General features: G+C 31.4%; 6 protein-coding genes across 6 annotated transcripts, besides 4 other annotated features; 1 reads left to right on the forward strand and 5 right to left on the reverse strand.

The window, feature by feature from the left end:
• Positions 1-4,642: 4,642 nt before the first annotated feature.
• Positions 4,643-4,680: a mobile genetic element.
• Positions 4,681-5,848: 1,168 nt separating this feature from the next.
• Positions 5,849-5,885: a mobile genetic element.
• A 1,310-nt stretch (positions 5,886-7,195) lies between these two features.
• TVAGG3_0610220 (uncharacterized protein) lies at positions 7,196-7,594 on the reverse strand (the record flags this gene model as incomplete). Its single annotated transcript, XM_001291168.1, has 1 exon — positions 7,196-7,594. The coding sequence occupies one exon, from the start codon at positions 7,592-7,594 to the stop codon at positions 7,196-7,198; it is 399 nt and encodes a 132-aa protein (XP_001291169.1).
• A 2,426-nt stretch (positions 7,595-10,020) lies between these two features.
• Positions 10,021-10,477: a mobile genetic element.
• A 119-nt stretch (positions 10,478-10,596) lies between these two features.
• Positions 10,597-10,878, reverse strand: TVAGG3_0610240 (ATPase activity, coupled to transmembrane movement of substances; the record flags this gene model as incomplete). Its single annotated transcript, XM_001286461.1, has 1 exon — positions 10,597-10,878. One exon carries the CDS (start codon positions 10,876-10,878, stop codon positions 10,597-10,599), a length of 282 nt encoding a protein of 93 aa, XP_001286462.1.
• Positions 10,879-12,307: 1,429 nt separating this feature from the next.
• TVAGG3_0610250 (ribonuclease H-like family) lies at positions 12,308-13,423 on the reverse strand (the record flags this gene model as incomplete). Its single annotated transcript, XM_051240012.1, has 1 exon — positions 12,364-13,330. A coding segment is annotated over one exon (967 nt), but the record flags the coding sequence as incomplete, so codon positions are not given.
• A 45-nt stretch (positions 13,424-13,468) lies between these two features.
• Positions 13,469-16,670: part of a mobile genetic element that runs on past the window's edge.
• Positions 13,727-14,161, forward strand: TVAGG3_0610270 (uncharacterized protein; the record flags this gene model as incomplete). The annotated part of the gene is made up of 1 exon (XM_001290785.2): positions 13,727-14,161. The coding sequence occupies one exon, from the start codon at positions 13,727-13,729 to the stop codon at positions 14,159-14,161; it is 435 nt and encodes a 144-aa protein (XP_001290786.2).
• TVAGG3_0610280 (repellent protein 1 family) lies at positions 14,595-15,014 on the reverse strand (the record flags this gene model as incomplete). Its single annotated transcript, XM_051240013.1, has 1 exon — positions 14,595-15,014. The coding sequence occupies one exon, from the start codon at positions 15,012-15,014 to the stop codon at positions 14,595-14,597; it is 420 nt and encodes a 139-aa protein (XP_051097837.1).
• On the reverse strand, positions 15,084-16,658 carry TVAGG3_0610290 (uncharacterized protein; the record flags this gene model as incomplete). The annotated part of the gene is made up of 1 exon (XM_051240014.1): positions 15,084-16,658. The coding sequence occupies one exon, from the start codon at positions 16,656-16,658 to the stop codon at positions 15,084-15,086; it is 1,575 nt and encodes a 524-aa protein (XP_051097838.1).

Raw genomic sequence — 16,670 nt, forward strand, 5'->3', positions numbered from 1 at the left:
CAGCACAAAAAACTACTCGGTCAAAGTATTGTCAGTTTTGTAAAATAACCGTCCTATCTCATTCTATAAGGAGAAAAGGCTTCTCAAAGTATACTTCCTTGGAACGCCTGTAACTTTTCCTGTAGCGACGATAGACCCTTACTTGTCCGGACAAAGTTATACTATTTTGAGTGTTCTACAAAAAAGTCAACGGCTGGTCGGCTGGGGTTCGGTCCTCCTCTTGGGTCTTGGGCAAAATTTCTTAGGGGCTAGAAGGGGCGCAGCCCCTGGAAGCCCCACTACCTTTTTTTTTTACATCTCATCAGTTTCTAGCTAATTCAAAAATCTTTACTATCTTATTCGATTAAAATGAAAAGGGAATAGTTTCATTATGCTTTAAATGACAGCCTTATAATATAATCATAGTTTTCGCTCAATATGCAGCATTTTTTTTCGAAATCTATGGTCAATGTCCTAAATACTGATTGCTTTGCATTCATATCTCTTACATTTTCTATACCCACATCACTATTCATTGCTATTCCTATCTTTTTCATTTTTGTTTGTTTCTCATAATTTCTCAAAAAACATGATAACTTGATATTTGTAAATATCATACTTTATAACGTAAATAAGAACTTGACCTATTAAGAAAAGCAGTAATGAAAAAGAAAATCTGAAATTCATAAAAATTACAAGTTTCTGATGACAATTAGCTTAATTAAACCAGGTACAAGATTATATAATTGTATTTTCTATCCAATTATCCATATAATATCTTATCCAGAAAAAATAACTTGATCAATACCAAATGATTTTTTAACTAGTAAATAAAGTATTATCTTTCCACACACATTGTATATCATAGTTTTTTTTTGGTTTCGCAAAACATCCAAAAACAAATATGCTATAAAAGTGACAATTTTAGCAAAACGAAACCCTTATTACAAATAAAAAACAAAATATATAAATAAATAGAAATTATGAATTAATTTTCAATTTCAACATCCTTACCTCTGACATACAATGATAAAAATTGATATCCGATTGCTCCTCCTCTTGGGATCACATAACACCAATTTTCATCGATCACAACATATTCGCCTTGTAAATCAAGTCTCTTATAAAATTTAAAAGAGGCATGACCATCTCTTCCGAGTGTAAGTGAAACAATGGCAAATCTGATAAATATGATATGTGAATGTTCATGAAGCAGTTCAATTTGGTCTGGCTGAGCTTCTTGAGATTCGCGGTCATTTGCAATGAAGAGGTATCTATTCACATGAGTAATCTTCTTATTCTCGAAATATTCTTTGAAATTTCCATCTTCAGGAAGTTTTAACATGTTAACACATTGAGCTTGATTATTCTCATCAATGAATTGAATCCCGCATAAATGTGGGTTCATAAAAGATGAAATAATGAGTCGTGGATCGCCTTGTTGTTCAAAATGAAGCATATTATATGTTTTTCCTGGTGAAATCGAAGTAGATCTTCCCATACGTTCTAATATTTGTAGGATATGGAGAAGATCTTCTTGTTTGGAATCTTCTTCTCCAACCTGAAACAATTCTAAAGCTCTTGCACCATTATCTTCTTCGATTCGAATATTTTCAAGGATAATGATAGTCAAGAACAATTGCATGGCGGCATTTAAGGCGCTTCGAGAATCATCGAGCCTGATGATTTGTGAATTTACCCTCTCTGTGGCATAATGATTGTGACGTCTGATCTCGTTAAATATTTCTGAGTAATGAAGCTGATTGGTTAACAAAACATCAAATCGCGGAGCATATTCCACAGAGTCCATAAAAGATGCTCCGCTTCTTGATGCAAGGCAGTGTATCAATTGATCTGTGGGTTCAAAATGGACATCAACTATTGGAAGAGGCGAAAACACTTCAGCTGGAGAAGGAGGATTATAATTTGGTTCAGGTTCTACTGCGCTTTCAATTTCTGATGGATCTAGATCATATTCAAGGATTTCTCTTTCTTCTTCTGGAGTGAATCCTTCAAGATCTTCTTCATCATCACTTCCATCCCAGTCTTCATCATCTGAAACTATTTCTTCAATCTGGGTATTTTCCTGTCTCCTATGGCGTCGTTCATTGATCTCACTGAACTCTTGAAGGAGGTCAAAATCAGGGGCGTCTTCCTCTTCTGCGTTTTGGCCAAGAAGCTCGCCTACTGTGAATTGAGCCTTCACTTCGTCAATCCGTTCAATGAAGTCTGAGGCCTCTTCGTCAGAGATACGTGGTTGGATGCTTTCATTTTCTTCAAGATCTTTGATGTGCATACTGAATGCAGTCTCAATGAGCTCAGGAGTCAGCGCATTCCAGCAACGTATTAAAATATACACTGCCAACTTCAGCGTGCACTCGAGGGAAGTGTCGATAGAATAGTAAGTCCACCATGTTCTCGTTGCCATATTCTTTAAGGCGCCAAAGACATGCATGTCAAGAGGTTGGCACAGATCGGTGCATCCAACTGGAATGAAGACGAGTGTGATGTTCAAGTCTTTAGCAAGCTTCTTTGTTTCTGCATTTCTGTGGCTAGAATATGTATCAAGAAACAAGTAGATTCTATCATTTTGAATGTAACTTGGATTCTCGCGATAACGATCGTTGTAATACTTTCTAAGCCATCTGAGATATTCTTGAAATACCTCCTTTGTGGCCCAACCTGTTTCGGAATGCAAAATCAACTCATTGGAAAAGACTCTGTTGTCGTAAATCTGCTTATGGCATGCATCTGTGAGACCCTTGCAGACAAATGTGAGTGGAAGTTTACTGCCGTCTGCCTGGATTGTGGCAATAATAGTGATTCCTTTCTTCTCGTTATGATTCATGTGGACGTCAACACCTTCCGAGCCTTTTATTGCATATGTCAGTCCATGAGCGATTCCACATCCGTAAAAGGATTCATCTGCGTTGCAGATTCTCCACAATTCATCCTTGAAGAGTTCCATAAGTTGAGCTTTGGTCTGTTTAAAGCTTTCGATACGAGTCTTCATCTCTTCGATGTCTTTTGGCCGACGATGCCAATGTGCTTCACGAGTGGTCAGGTCGCATCTCTCTCGGAAATTCGAAAGGTAATGGTCAGAAACAACAAAATCGTTTCTGAGAATCTCGTTAGGGTAAGCCTTTATGAACATCTTGACAAGCACTCTGCACATTTGGGTGTTAAAGAAGAATTTTTTTTCGATGAATTCTTTGATGATGTAATTGGCTAACAATTCTTCACCGTGATCACTGATAGCACGATTGATCAAAGATGCAGCCGTCTTTGGGTTAAATTCGAGTGTGGTAGAATTTACGAAAAAGTGACAATAGAAAAGTGACACTTAACCTTAAATTTCCAAACACTATTTTTTGATTGTATTTTGTTATTTATATATTTATATATGTATATTTATATATGTATATTTATATATGTATATTTATATATGTATATTTATATATGTATATTTATATATGTATATTTATATATGTATATTTATATATGTATATTTATATATGTATATTTATATATGTATATTTATATATGTATATTTATATATGTATTTATATATGTATATTTATATATGTATATTTATATATGTATATTTATATATGTATATTTATATATGTATATTTATATATGTATATTTATATATGTATATTTATATATGTATATTTATATATGTATATTTATATATGTATATTTATATATGTATATTTATATATGTATATTTATATATGTATATTTATATATGTATATTTATATATGTATATTTATATATGTATATTTATATATGTATATTTATATATGTATATTTATATATGTATATTTATATATGTATATTTATATATGTATATTTATATATGTATATTTATATATGTATATTTATATATGTATATTTATATATGTATATTTATATATGTATATTTATATATGTATATTTATATATGTATATTTATATATGTATATTTATATATGTATATTTATATATGTATATTTATATATGTATATTTATATATGTATATTTATATATTATTTATATATGTATATTTATATATGTATATTTATATATGTATATTTATATATGTATATTTATATATGTATATTTATATATGTATATTTATATATGTATATTTATATATGTATATGTATATATGTATATTTATATATGTATATTTATATATGTATATATTTATATATGTCTATATTTATATATGTATATATTTATATATGTATATATTTAAAAGACGGTGGTTCACCAACATGATTATGAAAATGATGTCCATTTACAAATCTGTATTGATTAGATTTCATTTCAAAGGTAAAGTTAGCACTACAACTTCCCATCTACAGTAATGTCTAATAATTGTTACTCCATCTGAATTCAAATGCGAATCTTTCCGATAATTGCAGTTAGCACGCATCTCTGCTTGAACTCCATATTGAAGATAATGAATGAAATCAATATATTGTTTTGTATCAGCAAGGGGTGCAGGAACGGATTGATTCATTTAAAAAATGAAAAAAGTGAGAATTGTAAATAATTAAGGTTAATATTGAATAAATAATACATCAAACTAGTTTTAGAGTTGATAGTAAGAAGCGAAGAACACTACCAGTAAGATACAGCAGTAGTAGCTGCTTCATGCTGCATTGAGTATTGTGTTGTAAACAGAAATTCATCAAAAGTGACACCTCAGAAAAGCTAAAATATTGAATTTTTGGAACTTTTGATAGAGCACGTTTTTAAATATTAATTAAAGTAAATGTATATTTTGTAAAGATTTTTTTAATAAAAAAAAAAAATTTGAAGAAGAACACAAAATCTTCTGAAAAATAATATCACATAAACTCATATTATTTTCTAATATATAACTATTTTATATAAAAATCAAATTCAATGATCTTAAAAGCGAAGGATAAACCTCAAAATTTACGAATATAATGAGTGGGAATATAATGCTTATCTATCATAAAACCATATGAAATATCAATTTTTGCTTTACACCTAATTTTTGACGACAATTAGCAAAAAATGTTAAATGTTAACACTCAGTCTATTTGAATATGAAAATAAAATTGACTTTGATTAAATGTTTTTATTTATCATGCAATTCTTCTTGCGACCAAAGATTTGAATAAAATTTCAAAAAATAAGATAGCTTAAAAAATAATATACTGTAGTGTTTACTAATAGATGAATAGTATATAAATTCATTAAAATGGATTTGATCCAAAAAAATATAAAACTAAAAATAATTGTTATAATTTAAATGAAGAAGTAATTTAAAACGATTTTTTTTGATCAAATTTTATATATTTTTTTGATCAAATCCATTTTAATAGAATTTATATACTATTCATCTATTAGTAAACACTACAGTATATTATTTTTTAAGCTATCTTATTTTTTGAAATTTTATTCAAATCTTTGGTCGCAAGAAGAATTGCATGATAAATAAAAACATTTAATCAAAGTCAATTTTATTTTTCATATTCAAATAGACTGAGTGTTAACATTTAACATTTTTTGCTAATTGTCGTCAAAATTAGGCGTAAAGCAAAAATTGATATTTCATATGGTTTTATGATAGATAAGCATTATATTCCCACTCATTATATTCGTAAATTTTGAGGTTTATCCTTCGCTTTTAAGATCATTGAATTGATTTTTATATAAAATAGTTATATATTAGAAAATAATATGAGTTTATGTGATATTATTTTCAGAAGATTTCATTCTATATGCCTATGAAAAGTACTCTCAAAACTAACTTTTTCCTAATTATAATTAAATCTAGAATATTGTATTATGCTTAGTATTATTTCATTTTTCTCATTCAATTTAGAATTTACAAATGTCAAAAAATTGAGAGCTGTCACTTTTGATGAATTTCTGTTTATTACAATATATGTATATTTATATATGTATATTTATATATGTATATTTATATATGTATATTTATATATGTATATTTATATATGTATATTTATATATGTATATTTATATATGTATATTTATATATGTTATTTATATATGTATATTTATATATGTATATTTATATATGTATATTTATATATGTATATTTATATATGTATATTTATATATGTATATTTATATATGTATATTATATATGATATATATGTATATTATATATGTATATTTATATATGTATATTTATATATGTATATTTATATATGTATATTATATATGTATATTTATATATGTATATTTATATATGTATATTTATAATGTATATTTATATATGTATATTTATATATGTATATTTATATATGTATATTTATATATGTATATATTTATATATGTATATATTTATATATGTATATATTTATATATGTATATATTTATATATGTCTATATTTATATATGTATATATTTATATATGTATATATTTATATATGTATATATTTAAAAGACGGTGGTTCACCAACATGATTATGAAAATGATGTCCATATACAAATCTGTATTGATTAGATTTCATTTCAAAGGTAAAGTTAGCACTACAACTTCCTCATCTACAGTAATGTCTAATAATTGTTACTCCATCTGAATTCAAATGCGAATCTTTCCGATAATTGCAGTTAGCACGCATCTCTGCTTGAACTCCATATTGAAGATAATGAATGAAATCAATATATTGTTTTGTATCAGCAAGGGGTGCAGGAACGGATTGATTCATTTAAAAAATGAAAAAAGTGAGAATTGTAAATAATTAAGGTTAATATTGAATAAATAATACATCAAACTAGTTTTAGAGTTGATAGTAAGAAGCGAAGAACACTACCAGTAAGATACAGCAGTAGTAGCTGCTTCATGCTGCATTGAGTATTGTTGAATAATTTGAAGTAGTGGTTTTTGAAATCAGCACCCTATGAGAGCGCTGGCGACCGAAACACCACTAGTAAGATTGTGTATTAGAAACTGCTTCATGCTGTGTTGAGTAAGCTTCGATATCTTTATCAGACCACCTTTAAATTAACCACTCACATTCTCACTGTGGTCCATCTAAAATTTGTAAACTTTATGACATAAAATTATATTATATGCAGGATCCCACCTATTACTTAATCTTTTTGGAATAAATGTTTTATAATATTTATCGATTGATTGTAATTTTTTGTATAAAAAAAGTTTTTTATTTATATTAAAAATATATTCGGTTAATGATATTTTCTTATAATTTGTAAATAAATCTAGTAATAAAATAACTTTAATAGTTGGTGTAACTTTTTCGAAAATTCTGGTTTTTTCATGTAATTGGCTAACAATTCTTCACCGTGATCACTGATAGCACGATTGATCAAAGATGCAGCCGTCTTTGGGTTAAATTCTGGGTCAAGTTCGTATTTTTTACGGTAATTATATAAGGTGGCAGGACAAACGTTTGTACTCTTGGCGAGAATTTCTATGAGACCTTTGTTAGCTGGATCCAAGCTGTCTTCAATGAGGCTCATTAGGAGAGATACTTGAGTGTCTGACAAATTTGCTGCATTTAACTTTTGCCTTGGAACAAGTTTGCCTAGTTGCAGGAGTTTCTCTGCAATGTGTTGCGGAATGGATTCCAGATTGGGTATATCTGTTTCTTCATCCATTTTTGTTGTTGGGCCATGAGTTCGAGGTTTGTTAGGTACCAATTTTTAAAAACGATATGAGAGGAATATATCGTTTTTAGTTTTTTTTTTAAAAAAAATATAAGTAAAGGGGTTTGTATTGTCAGTAATCTAAGGATGATGCTATCTTCTAGGTTTTGTATGACTGGCTTATGATTTGACTAAAGAATCTCTTGAAAATCTGACAATGCGTGGAATCTGGAGAAATGCAGCAGTTTGTATTGTTATCAATCTAAGGATGATGCTATCTTCTAGGTTTTGTATGACTGGCTTATGATTTGACTAAAGAATCTCTTGAAAATCTGACAATGCGTGGAATCTGGAGAAATGCAGCAGTTTGTATTGTTATCAATCTAAGGATGATGCTATCTTCTAGGTTTTGTATGACTGGCTTATGATTTGACTAAAGAATCTCTTGAAAATCTGACAATGCGTGGAATCTGGAGAAATGCAGCAGTTTGTATTGTTATCAATCTAAGGATGATGCTATCTTCTAGGTTTTGTATGACTGGCTTATGATTTGACTAAAGAATCTCTTGAAAATCTGACAATGCGTGGAATCTGGAGAAATGCAGCAGTTTGTATTGTTATCAATCTAAGGATGATGCTATCTTCTAGGTTTTGTATGACTGGCTTATGATTTGACTAAAGAATCTCTTGAAAATCTGACAATGCGTGGAATCTGGAGAAATGCAGCAGTTTGTATTGTTATCAATCTAAGGATGATGCTATCTTCTAGGTTTTGTATGACTGGCTTATGATTTGACTAAAGAATCTCTTGAAAATCTGACAATGCGTGGAATCTGGAGAAATGCAGCAGTTTGTATTGTTATCAATCTAAGGATGATGCTATCTTCTAGGTTTTGTATGACTGGCTTATGATTTGACTAAAGAATCTCTTGAAAATCTGACAATGCGTGGAATCTGGAGAAATGCAGCAGTTTGTATTGTTATCAATCTAAGGATGATGCTATCTTCTAGGTTTTGTATGACTGGCTTATGATTTGACTAAAGAATCTCTTGAAAATCTGACAATGCGTGGAATCTGGAGAAATGCAGCAGTTTGTATTGTTATCAATCTAAGGATGATGCTATCTTCTAGGTTTTGTATGACTGGCTTATGATTTGACTAAAGAATCTCTTGAAAATCTGACAATGCGTGGAATCTGGAGAAATGCAGCAGTTTGTATTGTTATCAATCTAAGGATGATGCTATCTTCTAGGTTTTGTATGACTGGCTTATGATTTGACTAAAGAATCTCTTGAAAATCTGACAATGCGTGGAATCTGGAGAAATGCAGCAGTTTGTATTGTTATCAATCTAAGGATGATGCTATCTTCTAGGTTTTGTATGACTGGCTTATGATTTGACTAAAGAATCTCTTGAAAATCTGACAATGCGTGGAATCTGGAGAAATGCAGCAGTTTGTATTGTTATCAATCTAAGGATGATGCTATCTTCTAGGTTTTGTATGACTGGCTTATGATTTGACTAAAGAATCTCTTGAAAATCTGACAATGCGTGGAATCTGGAGAAATGCAGCAGTTTGTATTGTTATCAATCTAAGGATGATGCTATCTTCTAGGTTTTGTATGACTGGCTTATGATTTGACTAAAGAATCTCTTGAAAATCTGACAATGCGTGGAATCTGGAGAAATGCAGCAGTTTGTATTGTTATCAATCTAAGGATGATGCTATCTTCTAGGTTTTGTATGACTGGCTTATGATTTGACTAAAGAATCTCTTGAAAATCTGACAATGCGTGGAATCTGGAGAAATGCAGCAGTTTGTATTGTTATCAATCTAAGGATGATGCTATCTTCTAGGTTTTGTATGACTGGCTTATGATTTGACTAAAGAATCTCTTGAAAATCTGACAATGCGTGGAATCTGGAGAAATGCAGCAGTTTGTATTGTTATCAATCTAAGGATGATGCAATCGACATTAATAATTTCATTTTCACTCATATCATTGTTGTTATTTCATCTTCTAAATAGATTATTTGCTTCCATTCTCTGAGCACAATATCTCACAGCTTCCATGTTAGGGTCGGCACACTAACACATCATGCAATGAGAATAGCTCGTAGAGCAATAAAGAAAAATGAAGTTATAAATAAACTATAGAATTTAAACGTATAAATTTAAATGTGTTAACGTCATTTTGAAGTGAATTTTACGATGTCAAACTATAGTTAACCTTGGAGCAATCTCTTTTCTGATTGCAGGCAGAGTTCTGCATCCTGAGGACTTTGCCTTGCAGATATGCTTGTAATCACTACGTGAGCAACTTGGTGTTGCAAGTTGCTGTCTTTACCGGTTAGCTTTTTTTGAAGTTTCTTCGCATCTTATATAAGCTCTAGATCAATATTTATCATCAGAATTTGCATCTCATAAAGCACAATATTAATCAAATAGGCAAATTTCATTCGGAATCTCTCATTAAATGAGAAACTCCGAATGAGATTTGCTCTAAGGTAATGTACTTGTTATGCTTGGCCTAGAAGCAAGGAGGAAACATGTATATGGTTTGTTTATACTGAAGTTATCTGGAATTCTCTCAATTGAGGATTCAAATCCAGATAACAGCAGTATAAGTTAATATTGTTGTGCACCTCAGGTTGTTTATAGGCCCGAGAACGAGAAAAGAATTTATGGTGTGAATTGGCTCGATATATACCTACGCTCTGTAAAAAATACGTTATATTTTCTTTCATATGAGAAAAATGTTTTTCTTTTTTATAATACTATGTGCTTTGTTACTTCATAAATTGTCTATTTTTCTTATTAAAACCTATTTTTTCCGTGTGATTCGGAATCTACGCATTCAAAAAATGCGTTTTCCGCTCTCAGAACGCGAAAATATGAACTACATGACAAGAGATATTGGATGAACATATTTATTTTAATTTATGAGTTTCAGAATTCTCACTCTTATATAGTGAAATGAAAGAATGAAAAAAATAATAAAAATATTTTGGTTTACTTCTCACTTAAATTAAAAGGTGCAAGATCACACGTTTCATCATCCACATACATTCTGTAAAGCACATTTTCGAGCTGCTCAACAATGATGTTGAATGATCTCATGTGGAAATTATCCTGATTTTGCCTCAAATCAATCAAAAGCTTTGTAACTTCATCACAAACAGGGAACAAAATGTCATCTTCATGTATTGGACTGATGATAGCTCCTTGAATCTTTGATTTCATCCAATTAAGCAAATCATTTTTGTATTTCTTGTCTTCTTCATTATTAAACATTGGAGTTAATCTGTATCCACAATGGAACTTACTTATAGATCCGTATTTTTCCCAAGTGAGCGGGGTATCTCTAATCCCAGCCCTATCGTCCTCCCAGTGTCAGTTTTTAATATAAAATCCAAAATTTTTTTAAAAATAAAAATTTCGAGAAATTTTTCTAGTTTTTTTTTCTTTGATTTCAATAATTCAAAATAAATTTTGGAGTAAAAAGACACTATTTAATGAAATTATAGATCCAAGGTGAAGTCATTTTTCTATCCCCGGGATAGACGATACACCCAAAATGTCACCTTTTTTGGGATTCTGTTTTTTTTTAAGGTTCTCGCTGGCGACCCCCCACGTTCGTCGAAAAAAAATTGGTGATTGGGGGGTCGCCAGCAAAAATCAATTTTTTTTCGACGAACGGGGGGTCGCCAGCGAGAACCTTAAAAATAAACCTCTGAAATTTTAAAAAGAAAAAGTGTGAAAATCCCCTTGATTCGAACCAATGGACTTTACGATTATACTATGACTCTTACCATTGAACTATGACTCTAAGGGTTCGAAAATTTATTTGGTGATAATATAAACTTTAATGAAAAATTAATCAGATCAATTTAGAAATATTTATTCATAATATTGAATGAATGTATAAATCTAAATAGTATATTATCAAAAAAAATAAAAAAAATAAAAATAAAAATAAAAAATTAATAATAATAGTACCATCACCACAATTAGCAAATTCAAAAGATATATGAATTGCTATCGATCTCTTTCAAACAAACACATAGAAATTTTGATTAAGTATTTCAAATTTTTATATGAGATAAATATTGAACAGATAAAATATAAAACAATTTTTAATAATAAATATAGATATTTATTTTGTAGCCATTAAAATTTCTCGGCTATCTAATAAAATTTTGTGAGAACGTAATCTTTTCAAATTTAGTATCAATCTTTGGTCTTTTATTGTTCTCTCACATGTTGCTTCTGAAGGTGAAGCGGAGATAACACGAAGGGCGATATCTGCAAAGATTGATACATTGCCATCTCTATGAGAGATTTCTTCCCAACCGTATTCTTGACGTTCTTGAATCATATCATCAGAGAAGATATCATTATCACTATTAATATACGTGTTAAATAGTGTAATAATATCTGTTATTGTTTGACCCGGAATACGAAATTGTTCCAAAATACTTTTGAGATACTGCCTAGCTGCAACAAAATGGTTAACCGGCTGATTTGAACTAGATGTTACATCTGCGAGATCAAGCATAGGAGGGTCAATTGTAGCAGTTACCTGACGAATTGATCCCTCCTCAACCATATCAAGAGAAACTTCAGTCGAACCTTCTTCAAAGATAGAGTCCATATAGATAGATTGAATGTCTTCTACTGGATTAACGAAAGTTACGTTTGTAATATCAAATGAATTAATTGCCGGAGATTCGTTGATCTGCGCTCCGTGGACGAATTTTTGGTTGAAATAATACCTACCTTTCGGTGTAAAAGCGAAGGCTAAGCACCAAAGACCTCCAAAGTCCGATCCAAGGGTATAGTTCAACAACGATCTTGAAAGGATTCCAGCAAAAGGATTGTTGTTGCTGCTGGAAAGGTATTGGAGTGCTTCAATACCCTTGCAAAGCCATACGTAGCAATCAGATATCTTGGTTTTATCTGATTCGAACGTGGAAATAAGCTTCTTGAGAATTGCCAAGCAGTCTCTTAAGAACTTGATGTTTTCAATATCAATACGCGTATATCTTGAAATTTTGTCTTGATACTTGATAATAAACATACAAATATTATAATCATAGATCCACCTGGTGGATACATGCTTTGGACAGAGAGCTCCGATGTCTTCAACATGGATTCTACAAAGAGCTGATATTTCGTGGATATGTTTCACAATTGCTCCTAATGCTACGTCTTTTGTTGTCATATATTGATAACAATTATGAATCCTGTGGCATAAACACGGGATAAACAAGATTTTGAATAACCTTGGGTCATTTGAGTTGTAGAACGATTGATTCCATCCTTTCTGAAAACATTTCAATTGCGCTTTATTGCCATCGCAAACTACACTGCTGATCTTAACATCTCTAATGAAGATTCTGTTAAATCCTTGAGTAAGCGAGTGGATATAATCTTCAGATGTTCCACCATTCATTTGGATTGACTCAACAGGATAGGGCCGCTTACTTTGCAGAGGATTTGTGAGGGAGAAGTCCAGATTGTGAAACTGCTGAGTCTTCCCCTCATCAATGGCAACACAGGTACAGGCAAGCTTAGCAAACTCATCAACTTTTGCAACATGGATTGAATTTGCAATTTGTATCATTGTTTGCCTTAGTTTGTCAGTTGAAATAGGCTGGTATATTTGAGAAGCTAGTTTATCAACATTGATGTTAACATTGTGTAACTGTGGGAACTTCAATATCATCGAGTCTGCAGTATACATTATAATGGTTTTAACTAGCTTTGTAAACTCTGGGCTTGAGAAGGTATTCAGAGCCAAGTTAAATCTTCCAGTAAATGTAGCAAGCTGTTCATAAATATCCCCTAACGATATAGGTGTAAGCCCTGTTGCTGGGACGTTAGTTAGTATGACTAAGTTGGGTACTGAGGCACTGCGCGCCTCCGTACACCACTTAGCGGTTTTGACACTTTACGAAACCGGTAACGTATATTTTACAACACAACCATAACACCAACTTAACCTTAAATATTTACAAAACCATCTGACACATAAATGACTTCACTAACGACTTCACTAACGAATTCACTACCGTCCTCACTAAATAAAAAAATAACCTTATTTTATTTTTTTTAATTTTTTTTATTTCATTGTAAAGACATGTCTGACTACATTTACTATGACTCTTTCCCAGAACGTTTCCGTGAACTATTCAAAACTCAAGTAAAACTGAGAAACATGCATTTTAACAAAGACAGACCCATTGACGATGAAAGAAACCCTGAATATATTATAATACCTTATGATGCTAAATTTATTGCATACATTCCTTATGGTCGCAGAGGAACGAAAACTATTTCAACAAAGAACAAAAATTATTTCTGGAGCGATGAAGAAAATTGCCTTATCTACATAAATGCATACTTAAATAAAGCTACATATTGTACAAAAGAAGGTTGGACTGGATTTGAGCTCTACATATACGACGACGATGGAAACAGACGTTGTGTATACCCATACGATAATATGTACCATTGTTTTCATCAAGCATTAAACGAATACATAGTCAGTAAGGGTCTCATTCCTGCTGAGTAGAAATGCTTTATTTTTGTTCCCACATTTATATAAAAATAAATGATATCACCACCCTCACACGTATGAAAACATCCATTTAAATTTAGGTGAAGTGGTGAGATCTCACCTCTTTTTTCACCTGTTTTTTCACCCTGTTGAACTCATTGCTTTATAACTCTCTTCCTTTATCCAACTCTTCTAACTTCTTCTTAAGTTCAGCAATGTTGTCCTCATGAAGTTTAATCTTTCTCAAAATTCCTTCTTTATCTAATGGTTGCTTTATCTTTCTAAACTGAACTCTACCATCCTTCATAGTATGAATGTAAAAACCTTCTGGAATAGTTCCTGATTTAATGTATTCTACCAAAAACTTTTGTTTCATTGCTTCAGTGACTTTATTTGTCATTTCAATCAAATAAAAATTTTAATATTAAATAAAAATAACGTTATTTTTTCAGTAAGGAAACGCAGGAGTTTTACGATTTATTTGTGGTGTAGGTTCTGGTTTAAATGTTGGAGTCGGTTTTGGAGTTGACTTTTGAACAGGAGTTTGTAATTCCATAGGTTCAGGAGTCATTGAAGGTGTTGTTTGTGAAGGCGTTGGTTTTGGCGATGGTGTCGGAGTTTGTTTAACTTCAGCTACTTCAGTATTATTTACAACATTTGCTTTATTTCTTTTCAACATCATTACTGCTCCTGCTGTAGCTAGCAAACCTAGTGGGAGACCATATTTTATATAAGGACTTGACCAAATGCTATTTTTGACAGGAGCTGGTGGAACACCTAACCTTGGTGAGACTGCTCTTTGCCATTGTGCAGCTCGTAAGAAATATTCAATAGGTGCTCCATAATCGTTTGGTAAAGTTTGTTTCATAGATGGTGAAGGTTCACGAGAGCTTGATGAAGAACTCATTTATAAGCTTTAAAAATAAACGTTCATCCTTTATTCCTCACTGTCGTCAGTTGCTAAGTTATAGTCGTCAAGTCTTATTATTGGTATGCCTGACTGTCTTACTTGTATTGCAAAGCAACAATCCCTCATAAATCCAATAAGTGGCTTTGGTACGTTTTCAGTTGCTAGTTCAATAGGTCCTTTAACAGACAATTTGTATGTTATTGGAGCAGTAGATGTTTGACCTTGCTGGAAGCAAAAGTCCACTTCAGTTGGAAAACCACATAAGAAATGTGTGTTGTCATAGCTATCCCATTTATGTTCCACACTACCATCATCCACCAATGACCTCATAACATCTTCATTAAATCCTATCATATCATTGTTTGTATTGCAGGCGTTCGCAACCATTTCATAAAATACAGGTCCATATGATTTTTCAGGTTCTGCAGGCATATTTCCATAAGCTCCCATGGAAAGCTGAAGATATTTAAACTTAGGGTTCTCAAAATTAACATAATAGTTGTCTTTCTTTCTAAATAGTGCCCAAATACTTTTAACATTAATAGGCGTATAAGCTGCTGTAAATGTTGCACTTGAACTATCTGTATTCTTTGAGAATGAACCATCCATAGGAATCCAATCCATAACTTTAACAGGAAAACATAAAGCCTCGTTTGTATAATGTTCTACAAGTTCTGTATAAATGTTAGGGTCTAAAGAGAATGACTTTGGATGAATGAAACATTCATTAAAATCCAGCTTTGTTCGAAATAGTTGCTGGGTTACAGTTGTAATAGTAACTGTTCCACTAGATTCTACTGCCTTCGTTATCATAGTGAATGGTTCATTCCATGGAACAAATTTATTTGTCGGTGGATTTGAATCTGAAGCAAATGCAACTTTAAGAGTTGGATTGAAAGCAATGATATCATTTACAGATATAGATGTGCATTGTAAGGCGTCGCTACTGAACTTTACTTTAAGCTGAATGTTTCCTGCAAAAGCTGGAATAAATCGAATAGCTTCTAATGGAAGGAATCTTCTAACAGGAATTCTTAAACGAAGCTTAAAATCAAATGATTTTCCTGCTGTAATTGGACCACTAACAATTTGTCCTGTTCTGCATGTTCCCGAATGACTCCATACATCTTCATGTCGAGTCTTTGAGAAAACATCTACTTTCTTTATTTGTTCGGTAGTTTGTGAGTTTGAAGTTATATATGCTTCTTCTCTTGCGTTGTCTTGAGAATATACGATACGACCATTTGCAAGGATTTGATATCCAGCAACTGCATAGAAAGCGTCATCGAAACCAATCCAAAATCCTGGTGGGTTTGTTTTATTGGAACCTGAACCAATTTCTTTATCTACAATAAATTGACCTTCCATTTTATACGTAATGAATGTATTGTAAAGGTCCAACATATTTTCACCAGGAGGTGAGAGATTGAATGTTACCCATGTGTTATCTTTAGCAGTTCCAGGTTGTGATGGAATCTTTGCGTCAGAATATTTTCTATTAGTGTCACCAATTTGAACTGCATTGTCTATGATATCGAAATATGAGCGAATCTGATGAATATGCTCTGCTGGAGTAAATTCGTTTAACTGTTCGTTCTGCATGTATTTACTTCG

This window comes from Trichomonas vaginalis, chromosome II (genome assembly GCF_026262505.1).
Source record: "Trichomonas vaginalis G3 chromosome II, whole genome shotgun sequence".
Taxonomy (NCBI): Eukaryota; Parabasalia; order Trichomonadida; family Trichomonadidae; genus Trichomonas; species Trichomonas vaginalis.